The sequence below is a fragment of the Ananas comosus genome, linkage group 17 (genome assembly GCF_001540865.1).
Source record: "Ananas comosus cultivar F153 linkage group 17, ASM154086v1, whole genome shotgun sequence".
Classification (NCBI taxonomy): Eukaryota; Viridiplantae; Streptophyta; class Magnoliopsida; order Poales; family Bromeliaceae; genus Ananas; species Ananas comosus.
Window position 1 is genome coordinate 8972721 of NC_033637.1, and position 20514 is coordinate 8993234.

General features: G+C 37.5%; 1 protein-coding gene across 1 annotated transcript in view; it reads left to right on the forward strand.

The window, feature by feature from the left end:
• Positions 5274–20514, forward strand: part of LOC109722738 (coiled-coil domain-containing protein SCD2-like) — a 32537-nt gene continuing 17296 nt past the window's right edge. Inside the window, exons 1-10 of the mRNA XM_020250856.1 lie at positions 5274–5741; positions 6493–6650; positions 6839–6914; positions 7084–7125; positions 7201–7263; positions 7731–7780; positions 7848–7875; positions 8113–8190; positions 8283–8393; positions 8490–8550. Coding sequence (XP_020106445.1) covers positions 5391–5741; positions 6493–6650; positions 6839–6914; positions 7084–7125; positions 7201–7263; positions 7731–7780; positions 7848–7875; positions 8113–8190; positions 8283–8393; positions 8490–8550 — 1018 coding nt within the window. The 5' untranslated portion in view covers positions 5274–5390. The remainder of the gene's footprint in view (positions 5742–6492; positions 6651–6838; positions 6915–7083; positions 7126–7200; positions 7264–7730; positions 7781–7847; positions 7876–8112; positions 8191–8282; positions 8394–8489; positions 8551–20514) is intronic.

Consider the following 20514-nt stretch of genomic DNA (forward strand, 5'->3'; position numbering starts at 1 on the left):
AGTTGAATGATGATGATTTGATTATTTTTAATAAAAGATACACAGGATTACCAGAATCTTATAAATGTCTCTATATGTTTTTGCCCAAATAAGTTTGCTCAATAACATTATGGACCTCAATCTCACAAGGGCCCTTAGTCAATCCAACTCTTCAATTTTGAATAGAGAAAATACTGTAGATTAAAAAATGGTATGGTTTGAAATATAAGATAGTTAGTGAAGGAATCTAGGTATTGAGATAGGTCAATTCTATAAAAGAAAATAAATAAAAAAACTGAAGAATGAAGAAACAATAAAAACATAAAAAAATAAAAATAAATAAAAGTACGTAGAAGAACCTGAAGTAGAAGGAGCAACAACAGCAGCTGTTGGTGTAGTAAAAATATAAGAATAAAAATATAAAATGATAAAAAATAGATAAAACTATAAAAATAATAAATTATATTTATAGTAGTAGTAAAAGTGGCATCAGTAAATGCATAAGAAGAATAAAAAAAGAAGTTAAAGAAGAAGAACTAGCAGGAACAGTAGCAATAATAAAGTGATTAGAAGGAAAAAAAAAGAACAAAAACAACAATAATGGCAAAGTGATAAAAAATGAGTATACTAACAAAGCAAAAGGTATATTTGTTGCTCGTTTAATTATCTATCTGCCATTGCCATTTTTCATCTGATTGTAAAAAAAGAAAGAGAAAAGGGGAAAACCTCCTGAGCCATTGGAGTGAGTTTTTATGAACATAATAATCGATAGGCATGTGAGAGGGAGAGAGAGAGGAGAAAGAAGAAAATCCAAACACTACAAAAAAAAATTATGATTTAGTGTTATTCAGTTATTGCCGCCTAAAATCAAAAAAATGCAAAAATTATTAGTGGCATTAAGATTTTAATGCCGCTTATATTCGTATTGATAAATCTTCTATCGCCATTTAAATAGGTTGTCGTTAATACTAAGTAATTAGTAATATTAAACAAATGCCGTTATAGAGATGACTATTATCGATATTTTTTAAATGCTTGTATTTTTTAATCATCTCTGACACTAATAAATACCGATAATTATTATTTAATTTGTAATATTATATAAATATTAGTATTCTATTGTTGATTCCAGCATTAATAAATGCCGATAATTCTAAATTATTATGCAAATATAAATATTTTTAAATTATACTTTTAAACAGAAAAAAATAATATAAATAATAATTTGCACTATCATAAAATAATTAAATTTTATCATATTATTTAAAAACAATATAATTTTATTAAATAATATGTGATTTTAGTATTTTCATGTAATAAGTAACATACGTAAGATATAATAAAATAACCCAAATTATTTAATAAGCTCATTCCCAATTAAATAAATAAATAAGTAAAATTTTGTAGTACATTCAACATTCAAAAAAAAAAAAAAAAACCACCAAATTTTTCTAAACACAAAAGTAGTAATTCGTACACAAATTACGCATCTAAATACAAAATAGTCACATGACATAAAGTAGTTTGTAAACATAACAAAATAGCATAAAATAATTTATATTTTTTTGAATTCTAAATGTATCTTTACTTGCGCTGAATCTGTAAAAAAAGATTACGTTAACCGTTATTATGCAAATTTTTATTTTGAAATTAATACAATATGTTTTCTTTGCAAATCGCTAGACAAATAGAGTATTTTATTCATGCATGTGATGGGTGAGGTGAAAGACTAGCTAGTACACATGATAATATTTAGCATTTGTGGACTCCGATGGATTATAGATATTCTATAATTAATAAAAGACTATTTTTCAACATAACAAAGAAAACAAAAAGTTAAGAAAATAATCTAAATCCCTCTGTATGGTATAGAAAAAATAAACATATACATAATATGGTTCCATTATATTGACTAAATAAAAAATAAGCAAAAAACTTATCATTTTCAAATATAGCCCATGATATTCTAATACTATACATTATAAAACTTCATTAAAATCTATTTTTTTAAAAAAAATCTATAAAAATAGAGAAATAATACTATTAGATTTTTTTTGGATTAGAGAAACCTGTAAAAGAGATCAACGAAAGCATATTGGATTACACCACGATTTAGGATGGAAATGATATATCACGACTAAATCGTAAAAGAATAAGGAGGAAGATAATAACTAAACCCTAAAAGGATGGAGATTAAGATATTTGGGATTAAACCCTAAAAAGTGAGGAGAAAATGACTGGACTAGAACCTAAAGAGTTGAGGCAGAAGAATGAGGCAGAAAGGAAAAATATTTGGGAATCCATATTATTTTGATATATATGAGGATTAATTTAAGACCTTTTATCAATATTTAATTTTAAATACTGGCAATTAAATCTTCTTAGTGGCACTAAAAATACTGCTGATGTTTAAATTATCTTTTACCGACATTTAAAAATAAATATTGCTAAATATTTTTATTTACCAATAATAAATTATAAATATCGATAAATAACATATTAACCAACAATTCTTTATAAATATCAATATATTTTGTATTTAGTAATATTTAAATAATGTCGTTATATGTCAAAATTTTAGTAGTGGAAATTGCATCACGATGAGAGACTGCGAAAGGGCAAGAGGAAGCGGACAAATTTTGCTTTTAGCAGGTTTCTTATTCTCTCGACGGGATGTGTCGGTAATAGGTCAAAGCGGCAAGATACGTCGCGGAATTGGTGGGTTCAAAATTATTTCGTACATGGGATGCATAAATATATCTTATACGTCGAATTTTTTAAACACTTATAAAAATTTAAATTCTATATGTTTCTGTAAATAGACTTTTTATATAGTGTAGAGTGCATATATTGGATTATATTTTAATTTATAATATTTATCTTTAAACAATAAGTTTAGTGCATGTGGTGTGACAATAGACTGGTCCTGGTAATTATTTATTAGGGAAAACTTCAAAAACCCCCTCCTGTGGTTTCACACTTTTTCATTTTAGTACCCTGTGGTTTGAAGTATATCAAGTTAGTACCCTGTGGTTTCTCACTTTATCACTTTAATACTCTGTGGTTTAAAATGTATCAAGCTAGTACCCTGTGGTTTTGCACTTTATCACTTTAGTACCTTGTGATTTAAAAAACTATAGGGTACTAACTTGATACAAAATTAAAACCATAGGGTACTGAAGTGATAAAGTGCAAAACCACAGGGTACTAACTTGATACACTTTAAACCACAGGGTACTTAAGTGATAAAGTGAGAAACCACGGGGTACTAACTTGATACATTTTAAACCACAGGTATTAAAGTGAAAAAAATTGAAACCACAAGGAGGGTTTTTGAAGTTTTCCCTATTTATTATAGTTTTGAAGGAAAGATAAAATATGGAGAAGCAATGTTCTATAACTATGGTATAAAACTAAATTTTATATACCACATTCTTAAAATCTTATTATTAAATTTCAAATTATGTAATTTTTTATATGTAGTCTTTTTATATGATTTAAATCATATGTATTTAATTAGTTTTGTAATATTTATTACTTAAAACTATATTGTATAGTAAACAATGAGAAAGAGATTGATAGAAAATATGAGAGAGAGAGAGAGAGAGAGAGAGAGAGAGAGAGGGAGAGTTGAATTGGATTTAAAAAATAAAAGTGGGAGAAGAAAGGAGACAATAAATAGGTTAAAAAATAGGCCCCACAACCCCAAATCCCCCAGTCCAAGTGGCCGGTGACCTCCACGTATCCTCCAACTACAATATCGCAATACGTAATGAAATAGATACTAATGATCAATGTAAATGTGGTGCTTGTAAACACCCGTTAAAGATGAAGTGCCAGGAAAATGAAGTACCTTCAAAGTTACCAGCCACTTGTTGGCCCGCATCAATGGAGGTGGTATCCAAGTGAAATGTATTCGTGGGTTGAGGCCAGGATCAAGCAACATGTAGTGTGGGTTTCCTTTAGATATATGGCTGCCTATAGACGCTTTTCTTTTTTTAAGAACAAAATTATTTTGGAATTACTACAATTTAGAGAAATTGTAGACTAGAATCTAACAAAGCCATGGGCATTTTGTTTATCTAGGTAATTTTTTAGCTCTTGTTTTTTTCTTATAGATAGGTCATTGGTTCCTTAGTGTTGGTGCAAAAAAATAGCTCTAGTTGATACGCAGCTTGGCATGCGTGTGCAGATGGTATGGACAAATTGAAATAAGACATATGGTACATCAATAGCCGCTGAAAGAAGGAAGATCCCTTAGCGAAAACGGATAGAAGCATGGGCGAAGAATGTGGGAGTAATTTTTATGACCAATAAAAAGCCGACTGTAGCGCTCCCTATGACGCGGATTGCCCGGTAACAGCAGGCTGACAGTAGTACTAATCACATCATGTTAAAGTGAAGCATCCTTACACTCTGACAATATTATATTAGTATTTACCAGGAATAAACCGTTTCCTCCGAGTTTATTTGGGGCAAAAATTTTATGAACATTTTGTCCCAAAAAAAATAATTTAGGGATACCCCAGATTGACGCCACGTGTATAGAGCCATTTCCAGATGGGTGCCGTGTGGCACCCAAGCCATGCGGGCCCATCACTCCTGTTTCTCTCCCTGCAAGGGGCAGCAGGTTTTTTGGGTGCACCCAGTGCACCATTTTTTTTATTTTATTTTTATTTTTAAATTATAATTTAATATATATATTATGATATTTTAAAAATATATGTTAAAGAATTTAGAATTCATGGTTTAAAATTCTTTTACGCATTTTTTTAAAAAAATCATAGTATATATCTCTATTATATTAAATTATAATTAAAAAATAAAAAATAAAATTTGAAAATAAAAAATAAAATTTGAAAATAAAAAATGATGCACCGGGTGCACCAACAAAGTCCTACTGCTCTCCGGAAAGGAAGAGCAGCAGGGGCGATGAGCCCCGCGTGGCTCGGGTGCCACACGGCGTCAATCCGGCGCGTCCTCGAATTACCCTTTATGGATACAGTGTTCATAAAATTTTTGTCCGTTTATTCGCTCTAATTACCAATTTAATACACTAATAAAATCATAGTCATCCTTCATCACTAGACAAGGACCCCAGATGAAACGGCCAAAGATCAGGTCCACGGACTCGATCTCTCATAGCTGCGTGTATCCACGCTATGACTCGTCTACTCACCTACTCCACCCAATAAAATCCTAGCACGTCATCCCAGGATTCTGTGTCGTGTTTCAAGAAGCGCGTGCGATCTACTTGGATTTCTTTCTCTTTCAATTTTTCAAACCCCCCGAAGTCTCAAACCCGCGTCCCCGCCTCCGTGACTGTGAGACCTCTTCCCAGTAGTCGCCAGTTGCACCACCTCGTCCTCCGTATCCCCCATCTCTATCCTTTCTCCCCTGTCGTACCGACGATGTCCGAGTGGCGAGATCGGAGCCCGTCGCCGACCCTCGCGCGGCATCTGAGCGAGCTGAGCGCCTCGTCGCCATCGTCGTTCCTGCGCTCCGCGTCGGCCGTCAGCCCGGCCGCCAAAGGCGCGCCCAACCTCGTTGCCAGGGCTGCCAACGCCCGCCTCGCCCAGATCATGGCGTTGCAGGCTGCCATCGCCGGCGACGGCGATGAGGACTTCGAGTCGGCGTCCCGGTTCATGATGCACCGCCGCGCTGCTCCCAGAGGAAACGGCACTGCTGCCTCCCCTGGTTTCGTAGATGGTGTCGCCGCCTCCTTGCTAGAGAGATCTTCTAACCGATCCCCCTTGCCCGCAGTAATTTTATTTTATTTTTTAATTTATTTTTTTAATTTTCTCTTTAAGCAGTGTATGGGTTCTTCTTCTGGTGCAGCTGAGGCCGTGCATAGTTTAGTAATTAGTAGTTATTCTAATCAAGCGCAATGTTTCTTCTTTCCTCATCTTTTGGGATAGCAGTTAAGGGTAATTGTGAAAATGTCCTCCATCTGATCAACTATCACTTGCACCGGAGAAAAGAAAGCTAATCTAACACTTGTTTAAATCTTCATGTGGCCATCTGTTAATTCTGATAAATATTATCCTATTTTTATTTGTTTTGATCAAAATTATCCTTTTCCTTGTATTATCTGATTTTGTTCTCCTCCTCCGTGGTGTATCAGCGGTACTCTGTTTGGAACCAAATCTGTACAGAATTCGATTGATTTCACTTTAGAAGAATTTAGTTGAATTCAATTAGATAGATTAAATTTCTGTCTCAAAGATAACTTGAGTTCGATTTGAATATTTATTCGCCCGAATTTTCTTCATTCGCACGAGCTTTCGCTCACCCCGGCGATCACAAATTGGAATCACGAATACGGCTGTAAACTGTAAAATGTTTCAAAGTATAGGCAACAAGCCTCCTTTCTATTCTGGAGAGCTGCACAAATGCATTTCTTATTTTATTTTTGTATCTTTTGTATTACTTCTTCATTTTTTTTATTTTTTATTTTTATATTATAGATAACAATAAGACAACCTCTAATACATACTGTGACAATTTACCTAGTTAAGTCGGGTCTCTGTAGAACCTACTCCTGCAGTTCACTCGACATCTACTGAAAGGCCGTCTTTATCAATTCGTACAACATTAGTGCCTCCAAGTGTGAAGACTCTTACTCCTATACCTGCAATCGACGTTCCTGTTAACGGACATAGAGATAGAAGGTAAATTTTTGGCGTCTTATCATTTGCAGCAGAAAATTGCAATATGTTTAGAAAATAAAATGTATTCTTGTATATGGTTTTTACATTTCAGGTAAGTTTGGCTAGTTGCATATATGCATGATTTTCAAGTCCCTCATTAGACATTCTTATCTAACTAGTTTGAATAAAGTTGTTAGTGTACGTTGCAGGTTTCCTACAGATGTGAAACATTGGAAATCAAGAGAATATGATGATTCACGTGAGACTTCTGACCTAAGAGACGAGGTATATTCTCAAAATGCAAGTATCATTCACGTGATTACATCGAAAAAAATTGAATTTTTTTTTTTTTCTCTAGTGATTCAACGTGTCTTCTATTTTTTAAATCATAAGACAAAACTGCTATTTCTTTATCGAAGAATTATCCATTACGATCACCTTTGCTTGTTTGCAGCTTGATATGCTCCAAGAAGAGAATGAAAATCTTCTCGAGAGGGTGTGCTATACTTATCTTTATCTTCCCTACGTTGTATTCAGTTCTACTGCTAACTCTCTTCAGTTTGTCTTTTAGCTGCGGTTAGTTGAGGAAAAATATGAAGAAGCAGAAGTTAGGACCAGGGAGCTTGAGAAACAGGTTATCTGCTAATCCAGATGCCAACTTTAGTATTTTTCTAGTTTGCTATCTGAGTGGTTTAGATTTGATTACCATGCCTTTTCGAAGAGTTCTTTCTTTTATTTTCTTTTCTTTTCTTTTCCTTTTTTCCCCCTCTTTTGGTCCTCTAGAGATTGTTGAGAATTTCGAGTTTCATATTCTTCATTTTAACTCCATGATTGAAGCTTTGCATTATAAGTTACTCATACTTCTATTCTGATGTATAACCAACTCACCAAGTGCATGAATGAGGATGACGATATCTATGTTTACCATTCTAACTTTTGAGAACCTTAAAGAAAATTCAACATGGTCCTTTGCTGGGCATTCATATTCTCGAATGGAGGAAGTGTGTAATGAATATTCAGAATTCTTTTAGTCAACTTATCCATATGACAAAATCCTTTATGATATTGATACTTTGTCATGTTTTGTTCTCTAACTTTTAGGTTGCTTTTTTTGGAGAAGGGGCATCTATGGAGGTTCGTCTATTGAAAAGGTACTTCTACACGAGTCTTAATACAGATTGTTTTCTCTCTTTATTGACTGATTTTCTTCAACTGCAGGAAGGAAGCGGCACTACTTCAAAAAGAAGTACATATTCTAGCAATGGATATACATATCTTTTATGAAATATGATTTTATCATGGCCAATTATTTAGTAACTTTTCTCTCTCTCAAAAAAAGAAAATTGGTCACATAGTAAGGCACTCTCCAATTGGTTGCCTTGCGACAAAATGGAAAGTTTTTGCTGATTAGTTATTTTTCCCTGTCAAAGTTGTTAGTTGCTTATCAAAAGTGGACAAATTTTTTTTTATTTGTAAATATTAGAAACAAATGAGAGATGCCATTCAAACTAAGAAGAATGATAAAGATGAGGAAGTGGCAGCTCTTCGACAACAAGTGCAGGTGCAAGCTTGTTTCCGTTTCCATTTATACATGTTAGGCGTTCCTAATGTTTACGTAATTTTAATGGTCTATTGTATCTTATTCATAAAAAGGCGGCAAGGGATGAGGCTGCAGCAGCAGCAGAGCAACTTAGAGAAGCTGAATCTGAAGCAAAAGCTTTACACTCCATGACTCAGAGAATGATCTTAACTGAAGAAGAGAAGGTCTTTTAAATACATATGTGCAAGTCGTCTTTTCTGAATTTTGATGCACACTGTTCTTCCGGAGAGTCTGATTGCATATGCTTGTTCTTTTAATAGGAAGAGGTTGTCTTTAAGAGGTGTTGGCTTGCTCGCTTCTGGGGTTTAGCTGTTCGATATGGTAAAGTGTTGCATTTTAAATGACTTCTTCTTATATATTCAAGATATTATACCAACTTATTAATTTCAAGGAATGCAATCTTTTAAAACAAAAGTTAGACAATTGTGATCTAGCAAGTTAATAATGTGCAACTATAAGTCATTTTAAAAATATAACACTTGAAGCTTAATATTTGATCCTCAATATTTTCCTATGTTATCAGCATTTTCAATAGCTAAAAATTTATAAAGACAATGGAAACCAAGGTTTAAAGTGCCGTGGCACGGGGGCGTGCTGCTGTCTGCCTAGCACTGTACGGCACCGACACGCTTCCGTGCCGACACATGTTACGCTTGCGTGCCGATGGATACGCACGACCTCCTATTGGCACGCTTTGGCACGGACTTATTTCAGTTCTTTTGGTTGCAATAAGCTCTTATAATATTATTTTGAAAGATTTAATCAAATAATTATAAATATTTGCTATTTATAGCTTACTATACTCATCAATTATGTTTTGTCTTTTCATTTTGTACTAGATTATGAGCAATGTTGATAGCCGCCTTATTATAGCAATATAACATCAACGGTTTGGCATCTAGCATATCCAATTTTTGCATAAACCTCCTAAGCCACAGCAACTCATAAACACCATGAGCCATGGCTCTACATTCAGCTTTTGCATTGGATTTGGCTACTATAGGTTGTTTCTTGCTTCATTGAGTAACTAAATTGCCACCAACGAATGTACAATACTCCGAGGTGGACCTTCTGTCATGGCCCGGGCTATAATTGAATCCTTCCTGGGCATATGCCCAGACACAGCATGTACAAGGGCACCCTCATGCACACGAAGCGTAAACTCTCAACCAATATAAACTATCTTTGTACAACATTGCATAAAAGAAGATTACAAGTTGATGGGTATCCAAACCATATGAGCAACTACTAAAACATATTAGCATTCCACATTCACTACATAAAGGTCCCAATTAAACATAAAACTTTTTTGCATCTCATCTCAAGAGCTTTATAAGTTAAACATGGAATAAATACATCATCTTTTCTTCTCATAGTTCACTAAGTTGTACATAAAGGTCAACTTCTATGACTATCCAAATTCGGGCAAAAAGACTAGCTATCCTACGACTCCTTTCCCACGATCCTAGGCTTCCCCTATAGAAGATGGCTCTGGAAACAAAAACACTAAACAAAGTGTCACGCCCCGCGACCAACCGCCAATTTGGACCGGGTCGCGGCGCCGCCGACAGACCGCCGAACGGACCGGGAATTCCCCTGTACGCGGACAGAGTCTCCCCAGTACGTCCAAGGCGTCGCAATCCAAACAATCAACGAATGTTCCAACAAGGAACGGATATCAATCCAGATTGCATAAGGAAGTATCAAATACATAATCTACTTGCTATTACAAGAATTCATTTCACAACCACNCCAAGCTATTTAGGTGACACTATAGAATACTCAAGCTTGGACTACCGTCCTGATCCAAACAATATCAGACACGTACCAACCAGGCAACTGCATATCGAAGCAAGACTGTGCATAACCAAGGAGCAAAGACATAAACCACTAGCTTCCACAAAACATCCAGGCACGGATACATCCACAAGCACTACCCACAAACGTACGTCCTAGACGACAAGCTCATCACATTAGAGTCTACACACTCTACAGCCTACTAAGTTGTCACGCCCCGTCTTCTAGACCCCTAAGCTAGACTGCCTCAAGGTACTGCTACCTCGGTCTCTGTGGTGGGGCGCTATCTACTGAGCTACGCTCTCGCCTCGCGCTGCCGCGCCACACACGAACGACCTGAAAACCCCAAAACAACGTGGGGTGAGAACCAACTCTATGGTTCCCAGTGGGTACGGCCACCCAAGGGAAAAGCTCGACCGATAGGTCCGAGGAGGCACTGCAACATGTTAGTTCAACAATATACAACAGATATATATATTCAATTGAAATACATGCCATGCCTCACGATATGCGATATGAAAACCATGCAACAACTAGTAGATTATATGAATTCTACTTTTACTTGGCTACTTTAGCTCATAACTTTACTCTAAGGTTTCTATTACCTTAGGATCACAACACCAACCACTAGCTTCTAAGGTTTCTATTACCTTAGCTCAAGCCTCTATCTCTGGCTCATAAGGGTTCCTCTACCCTATCATAGCTAACCACCCGACTCGGCTTCGAGTCAATCATCTGCGGATAGTCCGCGCACTGGCTGCTCAACAGCCTACCGCACTCTCTCTGACTCAGCCTCCTAGCGGCGAAATCGTCGCACACGCTGAATACGGCTCGAGTCACAAGACTTGACCATCGGTGGCGATCGCGTTGCACATACCCAGCGTGAGCTCGAGACATGACATACCGTCTGGCGGCGAACGGGTCGCACCACACCCAACAACGATCATGTCAGACTCAGTCACCTGGAGGCACCCGCATCGTACTTACCCAGCATGGATTCAGTCTACTCTGGCGGTCTGATCCTCAAATGGCTTAACCACTCTGGCGGCGAAATCGTCGCACAAACGCCAGCACAATGGTTCAAGCCCCGGGCGGTGATCTCCATGTGATCGCCCCCAATCTACCCACGGTACCAAGCTCGGCGGCGAAATCGTCGCACGAACGCCCTAGCCTGTACCAGGGACATCATAAGTCCTGGGATTCCGGAATCCACTTACCACAGGTCGAGGGTTCATAGCCAACCCTATACTGTCGACCTAGCTCAATCTAGTGGCTATACCACTATACTCATCAACCTAGGTTCCAACACTCTAGGTTCTATGTCCACATCACTTAACCTAGATACACTTGCTAGGTTCTTATCATCTTTGCCTAGATATCCACTTCCAGGTTTACTAGCTCAACCAAGGTTTACTAACACTAGGTTAGATGCCACACACCTAGATTGTTCAACTCTAGGTTTACTAACCAACCTATGTTCTTTAACACTAGGTTAAATGCCACTCGATCTACCTGACAACTTAGTTGTCCAGTCATCTCTCCTCATCCTAGAGTTATCATCTGGTTTATATACATATACCATGCATCATGCTTTCTACTTAGCAATTACTCTTTGCATCATTACTAACATGCATCCCTTACTTAGCATCCTCATCATGCATTATTATTAATATGCATTTACTTCATATCATGCATTACTTAGCATTACATTATTATCATGCATTATTAGCATTATGTAACTTGCTCACCATGCATTTCTACTAAGCATTTTCATCTATGCATTATCATTATCATGCATTACTTTACATTAGCTAGCATTATCTAATGCCATAATCATTATGCTCCCCACTATGCATTGTTATTAATATGCATTTGCTCTAAGCATTACCATTTATCATGCTTTCTACTTAGCATCTACTTTATGCATCTTTATTAACATGCATCCTTGCTCTTGTCTACATGCACATGCATCAACATGAGATTACATTGCTAAGACATAAAGGGCGACCTAGTCGCTTCGGTAAGCACAACCCACCTTTAACTCGCGTTCCGATTGCTCGTCGACACTTGCAATCGGCCTCCCGCGGCACTCGGCACCCGGCACGGCCCGATACTGCAACTGCGCCTCAACCGTGCTCCGCTTCGCACCCCCGAAAATTATAGGTCTTCGGTTATGTGCCACGATGCCTCAAATCCATTTCCATGATTTTACAACGTCGCACAGTCTTTATAAAATTACTCCGATCTAAACTTCAAAGTATAAAAAGACTGCGGGCATCTCTCTCTTTATCGTAGGCTTTCGGTAGACTATTTCTAACGTCAAGCCGTGTCAAAAGCCACTGGTTTGCCCCAGCTTTGACTTTATAATTTTAAAGAAACCTGAGAAATTCATTTTGGCTTGTACTGACAGTTTAAACTCGAGTTTGCCTATAAGTCTCCCGAGGCCGCTTTCTATAGTCTAAACCTCGACGGACTACACTTATCACATACGATGATAACTCCACAACTGATATTCATCTTCGATGATCCGAAGAAGGAGGAGTTCGACGTCGGTCGTGGTTCGTAGTGTGCGTGTACCACTTCCTCTCTCTTTGGGAGAGAAAGAGAGAGATTTATAGAGAGAGTAGAGAGATATAAAGAGCGGGTTTAAGCGCCGCAACCACCTCTAGCTCGAACGCTTGCGCAACCTCCGCTGCCTAACTCGAAAGCACGCGGGCAACCTCGCCGCACAAAAGCAACGCCGCAAGTGCAACCCCATTCGAAAACCCTAAACCGAATTAGGAATCGTAATTCACAAGATAATCGGAGATTACTCGAAACAACCGTACAACTAGGTAAATTAAACCTAATAAACCTCCAATTAACATGCAATCCCGAGGCTTACCCTAAAACATTTTATATTCCCAAACTAGAATAAACTGGAAAGCATTTGGATTAACGATCCATTGCTTTGCGCAACCGCTTCTGCCAAGCCATTAGGCTGCTCGGCAATGTTTCAATAATTTCTTTATCTGCAAATCCGAAGCCCAAGCGGCTTTCCCGGCTCCGCTGCAGNCAACAGAAAATTCTAAATCTTCTGTTTTCGCTCCGATTTCAGCACATGTCATTCCCAACCTATATTTCACTTCTCTAAATCCAATAAAAATAGTATCTCATACTATTTTTATTTATTTTCACTTTTATATTTAAAATCCGGTATGTTACATTCCGCCGCAACCTCACCGGAGCCATTTAAATGTACACCGTAACTTCATAGTTTTAGAAGTCCGGTACCTTACACAAAGGGTGGTGTGAGAACTATAAGAAATAATTTCTAGTGGGTACCGCCACCGAGAGGGGTGCTCTACACTACTAGGTCAACCGAGAGATAAATAGTAAGAAGCAAAAAGTAGGTAATTGCGACAAGAATAGAATGCTAGTAACCATGATACTACTATACCTCTAGAATACATGAAATAATAAAAGGATGTGTCCAATGCATCAAATTTTGATACGATGTCAGTATACAGGTTTTACCTAATCGCTACAGGATCGATCTAAGGTTCGCTCCAAGCTTGCGCGCGCCTCATGGGCCATGTCCAGCACCCTACTATGGAGCCTTCCCTCGTACCAACCCCCAATTGGCACTCAAAAAGTAAGAGCGAGTGTACTCGTTTAGCTACACCTCCGGAGAGCCTAAACTTGTAGGGAGTGAACTGTCACGCCTCAGCATCACCACTTTGGTCGGTTCGGGCACGTACACGGACCGCCGAATGGACAAAGTTTTTCCTATCCGCCTAAGGCGTAAACAAAAGAAATACATTGAATTTCACACAGAAAAAGCAACATAATATAATTTTGCACGGGGGCGTAACCAAAGACATGATCTACTATGCTCAACTGACTCTCTTTTACCTCATGAGCCAATCATATCAGCTCACCCGGAAGTTGAGCCCACTCACAATACCAGGGGCCAACAGATAGGAAGAATTCCCCTTAACCCATCTAGGGCCGTCTGGTAGGAAGAATTCTATTTAACTCGAACGTGACAACTCCGAGCTCACTGCTTGTGGTGTCGCGACCTACCACAAGCCAAACAGACAATGTGAGTATGATCCAGTCCTTTTATTTCGAGGATACCTTACTGATCAGGGTAACAACATACGGGGATATACAAATTCCTAGTATTGTCCAGAGGATCCATTTCAATCCTTTGCATGCTCTTCTCAATTCCTGTGCAACTATGGCAATAACTCACTTGTACAATCATGACACACAATATTCATATTCTCTACATGCAAAATAGGATACTCAATCCATATTTCCATCACTAGGTTCATGTTTTCACTCACAATGACACCTAGTATTTCACTTTGTTTTCTATGTCCAAACAACTAGTTAAGATGCCACCAAGTTCATGTCACCAATGTTTCACAATGTTTTCTAAATTCACATTCTATTTCATTGCATTCATAGGGTTTCCAATGTCCAACGACCCAATCCTCATCCGTCCAAGTACCGAGTTCTCAATCCATTTGTCCAACCCTATTTTAGGAAGCATGCAAGGAAAATTGAAAGCTCAAACACAATAATAACCCTATATGCATAGAATTTTCATGTATATACACATATGACCAAAATGGTAACATAGACATAGGAAGAAATCCAATCATTTCGGAGAGCACCACCCATCTCGTTTAATTACCAATTGCTAGAATTTCTAAGCAAGTTGATTTTCGACGCTGATTTGGCTCGACCCAAGCCTATCGGATGAAATACGGCGAAATCTCCAAATTGGATGCCACAACCTTGTTTCAATTAGAGATTTATGAGATCAATTTAGTTCCAAATCTCTTAGGGACAAAAGCCCAAAATCCAAGTCCTAGATTTCATGAACCTCAAGAACGCCCAAAAATCATAGTGAGTCCTTTAATTAAACTAGTTTAGAAACACCTAAGGATTTCAAATATTTCATTTGAAAGATTTAACTAAATCTCTAATTCTAATCCATAATCTCACCATAACCACCATAGTCAAGAAGCTTGATCCACCATTATAGAGCTCTTTCAAGATTTTTCTCCAACTTGAAGCTTCCAAAATCTCCAATCTTTCCTCTTTGATAGAGGGATTACAAGAGAAAGGGAGAGAGAGGTGTTAGAAAGTGAGGGAAAAAGGTTTCGAGAGAAAGAAGAGTTCTTTTTTTCTTTTTTTTTTTCACTTGTATGGGTAGAAGACAAAAGAGAGAGTAGGTGAGATAGGCCTTATCCTTAAGCCCCAATACAATTGCAACTTATCCCCTCTCATTCAATGAAAATTTCACTCAACCCACAACTTTTACTTCTAAACTTCCTCCAATAGTCTCATACACACCATTTTCTCCGTACTTTGCCCAATTTAGCCAAAGTTCGGTGAAGTATACTGGAATTTAGTACCCTACATGAACTACCACAAGCGAATGCTAATTGAGCTCAATTTGGCTCTTGCAAGCTTTAGTTTCATGCACATAGTTTAGGGCCCGCGCTTCGCGGCGGATCAACCGTATTTCAGTCAATCAACATATATAATTATTAAAATTTTAAAATTAAAAAATATAATAAAATAAACAAAATTCATATAGTCTTCTATACATTATAAAGCTAATTTTTTTTATTAATATTTTTTAACTTTCAGTATTTGTAGAGTTAAAATATTCTAATAACTTCATCTAAAAATTCAATCAAACTTAGTAGTTTCAGTAACTATTTTATAAATACATTTTTAATTAAAAAGTTAAAATTGGAGGACTTATTCTAAATTGCAAATGTATCTTATGTTTTGGTGGGACTTCGCATAGGTCTAGACTGTTTTTTTTTTCTAAATTTTTTTTTTGGTTTAAAAAAGAAAGAGAGAGAAAAGATTAGATAGGCAATTATAAATTGAATTTAAAAAATTTAAATATTAAATTATATATATTTTAAAATTTAGTTTTAGTAATTAAGATAAAATATAAAATTTTTAAACTTTAAGTTTTAAATTTTAAATTTCAAATTTCAATATTTTAAATATTAAATTATAAATAAAATTTAAAAAATTCAAATATTAAATTTCAAATATTGAAATTTTCAATTTCAATTGTTAAAATTTAAATTTTAAACTTCAACATTTTATATTTTAAATTTAAATTTAAATTTTAAATAATAAAAAAATTAATTTTAAATGTTTAATTTTAAATTTAGATTTGAATATAAAATTTTAAACTTAAAATTTCAAAATTTGTATTTTTAATTTTTAAATTTCTAGTGGAAAAATTGCTACACTGTTGAGAGAGAGAAGAGAAGAGAGAGGAGGGGGGGGGAGGGGGAGAGAGAGTCGTGTTGAGAGAGAGAAAGAGAGAGGGGAGATGAAGAGGGAGAGGGGTGAGAGAGATCGAGAGTGGGAGAGAGGGGAAGAGATAAGAGTCGTGCGCGCGAGAGGGGCGCGAGCGGCTAGAGCGCCGCCTGCGCCGCGCCCGCCTCGTGTGGCCTGCCTCTGGGGGGAGAGGGAAAGAGAGAGGAGGAAGGAGAGGAGAGGGGAGAGGGGGAGAGAGAGAGTTGCACCGCGACCACGCCCTGCCCGCTCGAGCCGCCACGCCGCGCGCCCGCCCGCTCACGCGCGACCCGCTCCCGGCGCTCGCTAGCGCCCGCGCCCGCCCATGCTGCCATGTGCGCGCGACCCATGCCCGGTGCCCGCTCGCGCCCCTCGCGCGCCGGCGCCCGCCCGTGCTGACACGTGCGCGCGACTTGCGCCCGTGCCCGTGCCCGCCAAAAGTGTGGGTCCCACCGAAGCCCCCCGCCAAACGCGGGGAGGCTTCGGTGGAACTCAACTTTTATTATATGTATAGATAGATGTTCAATGGTATCTCAATGATAATACATGAAGGTCGTATATACGATGACTCAATTTTCGCATCATATTGTGTCAATGTTCATGTTCATAGGTTATGATCTTCACTAGCATGAAATGAGGATTTCATATGTCCAATTAATGAAGTTCCAAGCAAATTGACTCTCTTAACATGCTATTTCCAAGAAAAGAGCAAGAACAATAATGTAACATTCTAATAAATAGACTTTCAAGAAGCAGTTATGATATTGGAGAAATCCCAAGTCTCATATCAATAATTAGGAATTCAAATTCATAGTTAGCAAGAAATTATACTCAAAAGAAGATTTAGATGATATAAAAGGAGATCATCAATTTCGGTCAGGTTGTCCCCGTTGTAAGCTGGCGAAATCCAATCATAAACTCAGCTGTAAGTTGTCGAATCTTTTTTTCTACCCTAAAGGAAGAGTTCTAACCACTTTACAATTATCAAAATCTCTTATTCCAAAATACCCAAAAATTTTATCTTAATATGAAGAACTCACGTCAACTTGTTAGAATTTCGTTGTAAATCCGATCTTAGTTGTCGAGGCTTCTAATCCAACCTACGTGAAGAGTTTTTACCCATCAATTCCATCCAAAAGCTCCACAATCAAAAACACCCAAATTAAACCATAAAGCTCAATATTCTTTTAAATCCCCAAGAACCTCCCAAAAAACCACATTACTGGGAGCTCAAAGCATAAAAGCTTATCTCTACTATGGCCCTAGACCTCGATTAAAGTGTCGGGGTTGAGGGTTGGAAGCTTCAAGAACTCCAAAGAAGCCTTGCTTCAATTCCCAGCTTGATAAAAGTAGCTTCTAGAGGAAGAAGATGAGGTAGGGGATGGAGTTTGTTAAGGAGGAGGGAAAAAAAAAAAGAAAAGAGAAATATGGAGAAAGAGAAAACCTAGCTTTTCTCTTTAGCAGAGAAGTGAAAGAGAAAGAGGAGAGGGCGAGTGGCGAGTGTGTAATAGGAGAGGTAACAAACTCAAATAAAGCCTCCAATAATAAGAAATTGCAACCTATGCAATTTCAGCCGGTGTACAGGTTGGTACCAGTACTCAAAAGTCAGTACCGGTACTCTACCCAATACCAGTACTCCAGAAGAGGTTTCTCAAAAACTGATAGTTCTGACACTACCACTACATATCCAGTATCGATACTCCACCATCAATAACGGTACTCTAGAACCAGTTCCGATAATATAGAACGATTACCACGCCATTCTCACAACTGAGTACCGGTACCCCTAATACAAGTATCGTTGCCTGACACAGTTGCCATTTTGCAACTTTTGATTTTAGAACTTTGTTTTCGTGCTGAATTCCGGGCTATAACCACTTCAATTTGTAACAAACTCCTCCAAAACCTTCTAATAGTATCAAATACTATTTTACACTAGAACCTTGCTAAATTTGCAAAAGTGCAGTGCGCTACACCTTCTATTGTCAACTAATTTTAGCCCAGTCAGCATCTATAAATGCTTCGATCTTCAAATAGCCATTGCTAGAAAATGAAAGTCCTTTTCTCAGTGCCGACTTCAGATAACTCAAAATACAATAGGTAGTATTGAAATATGGTTTTTTTGAATTATGCATATATTGACTAAGCATAGTAACCACAAATGCAACATCAGGTCGGGTGTGAGAGAGATAGATCAATTATCCCACTAGTCTTTGGTACATCTCCTTATCAACAATTTCTACAATTTCATTTCTTAGATGGTAGTTGGCTTCCACTGGCGAATCAACAGGCCTACACTCCTTTCTCGACTTCCCTTTTTCTTGAAGCAGATCTAAAATACACTTCCTTTGGGATATGAAGATTCCTATTTTGGACCTCACTACCTCGATGCCTAGAAAATATCGCCGTTTTTACAAATACTTTACCTCAAATTCTTTTGCTAGACATTTTTGAGTCCTTTTATCTCTTGTGAATCATTTCCTATTAACACTATATCATCAACATAAACAATTAGCATGGTGACCTTCTCCCATCTCCTTTTGATGAACTTAGTGTGATTAGCATTGCTTTACTTATATCCAAATTTTAGCACTACTCTACTAAATCTATCAAAACAAGCTCTTGGTGATTGCTTTATGCCATGCAAAGCTTTTGTCAATCTACACGCTTTATCAATGGTCCTCGTTGAAAGAAAACCCGGAAGGATATCTATATAAACTTCTTTTAAATTACCATGTAAAAAAGAATTTTTTACATCTAGTTGTTGTAGGTCCCATTGTAAATTAGCAGCGCATCATCAACATAAACAATTAGGATGGTGATTTTCTCCCCTTTTCTTTTGATTAACTTAGTATCATCTTAGTATCATCAGCATTGCTTTGCTTATATCCAAATTTTAGCACTACTCTACTAAACCTATCAAACCAAGCTCTCGGTGATTGCTTTATGCGATACAAAGCCTTTTTCAATCTGCACACTTTATCAATAGTCCTCGTTGAAGAAAAACCCGGGAGGATAGCCACGTCTGAGTGGTGACAATCATCTTCTTATTATTCCCGGCCAATAGAATGTCATCAACATATGAGGAAGGATTAGAAAATTTTCTTTTGACTGTTTAACATACGTGCTGTGATCTTTTTCAATCATCGTAAACCGATTTTCAGTGGTGGCTCGATGAAATCGAATGTACCACTGTATGGATGACTGCTTTAAACTATAGATGGATCGTCGGGGTTTGCATACTTTATGCTCCTCCAACTCTACACCGAAGCTAGCAAGTTAATCCATATAGATCTCCTTATCCAGCTCTTCATTAAGAAATGCAGTTTTAATGTTCATTTGGTAAAGTTCTAAATCCAAATACGCGATAATGGCCAAGATTAGGTGGATCGAATACAACAAGAGAAAAGGTTTCCTCGTAATTAATGCCTTCTCGTTGGCTAAAACCTTTTGCTACCAGGTAAACCTTATACCTATCAATTGAATCGTTTGCTTAGTGATTAACCTTGAGAACCTATTTATTCCCGATAGTTTTGCGCCCTGGTAGTAAGTCAACTAAGTTCAAGACATGATTTGACTTTATCGGTTTTATTTTCTCCATCATTGCATCCAACCATTCCTTATGAGTAGGTGATGAGAGAGCCTCTTGGAAAGATCTAAGCTCATCATCATCATGTTGAGCAACAATGAAAGGTTCCCCTTCAATCTCGAAACGACCACGCAGAATGCCCACACGTGTGCTCCTACGAAGTTGAGGTTTTCGTTCTAAAGGTGAGTCGCTCAAACTATCCTCGGGAGGTATTGGAGTTGCCTCCTCTGCCTTAACTGAATGAATAGAAGTGCCAATACCAGAGTCATCCATCTCATAGAACTCAATTTCATTTTGAACCTCACTTCTATAAGAAAAATCCTCCTCGAGAAAGTCAACATCTCGTGACTCAATTTCAATCAAACTTCCATTTGGCTGCTTTCTGATGAACACGTATCCCTTAAGAGTGTTTAGGATGTCTTATGAAGATACACTTCTTCCCTCTAGGACCCAACTTTTCATACTGTGAGAAGTATCGTGTACATAAGCTGCCGAACCCCAAGGACGCAGGTACTCCAAATTTGATTTCCTGTCTATCCATAATTTATAAGGGGTGGAAGATATTGTGTTGGAGA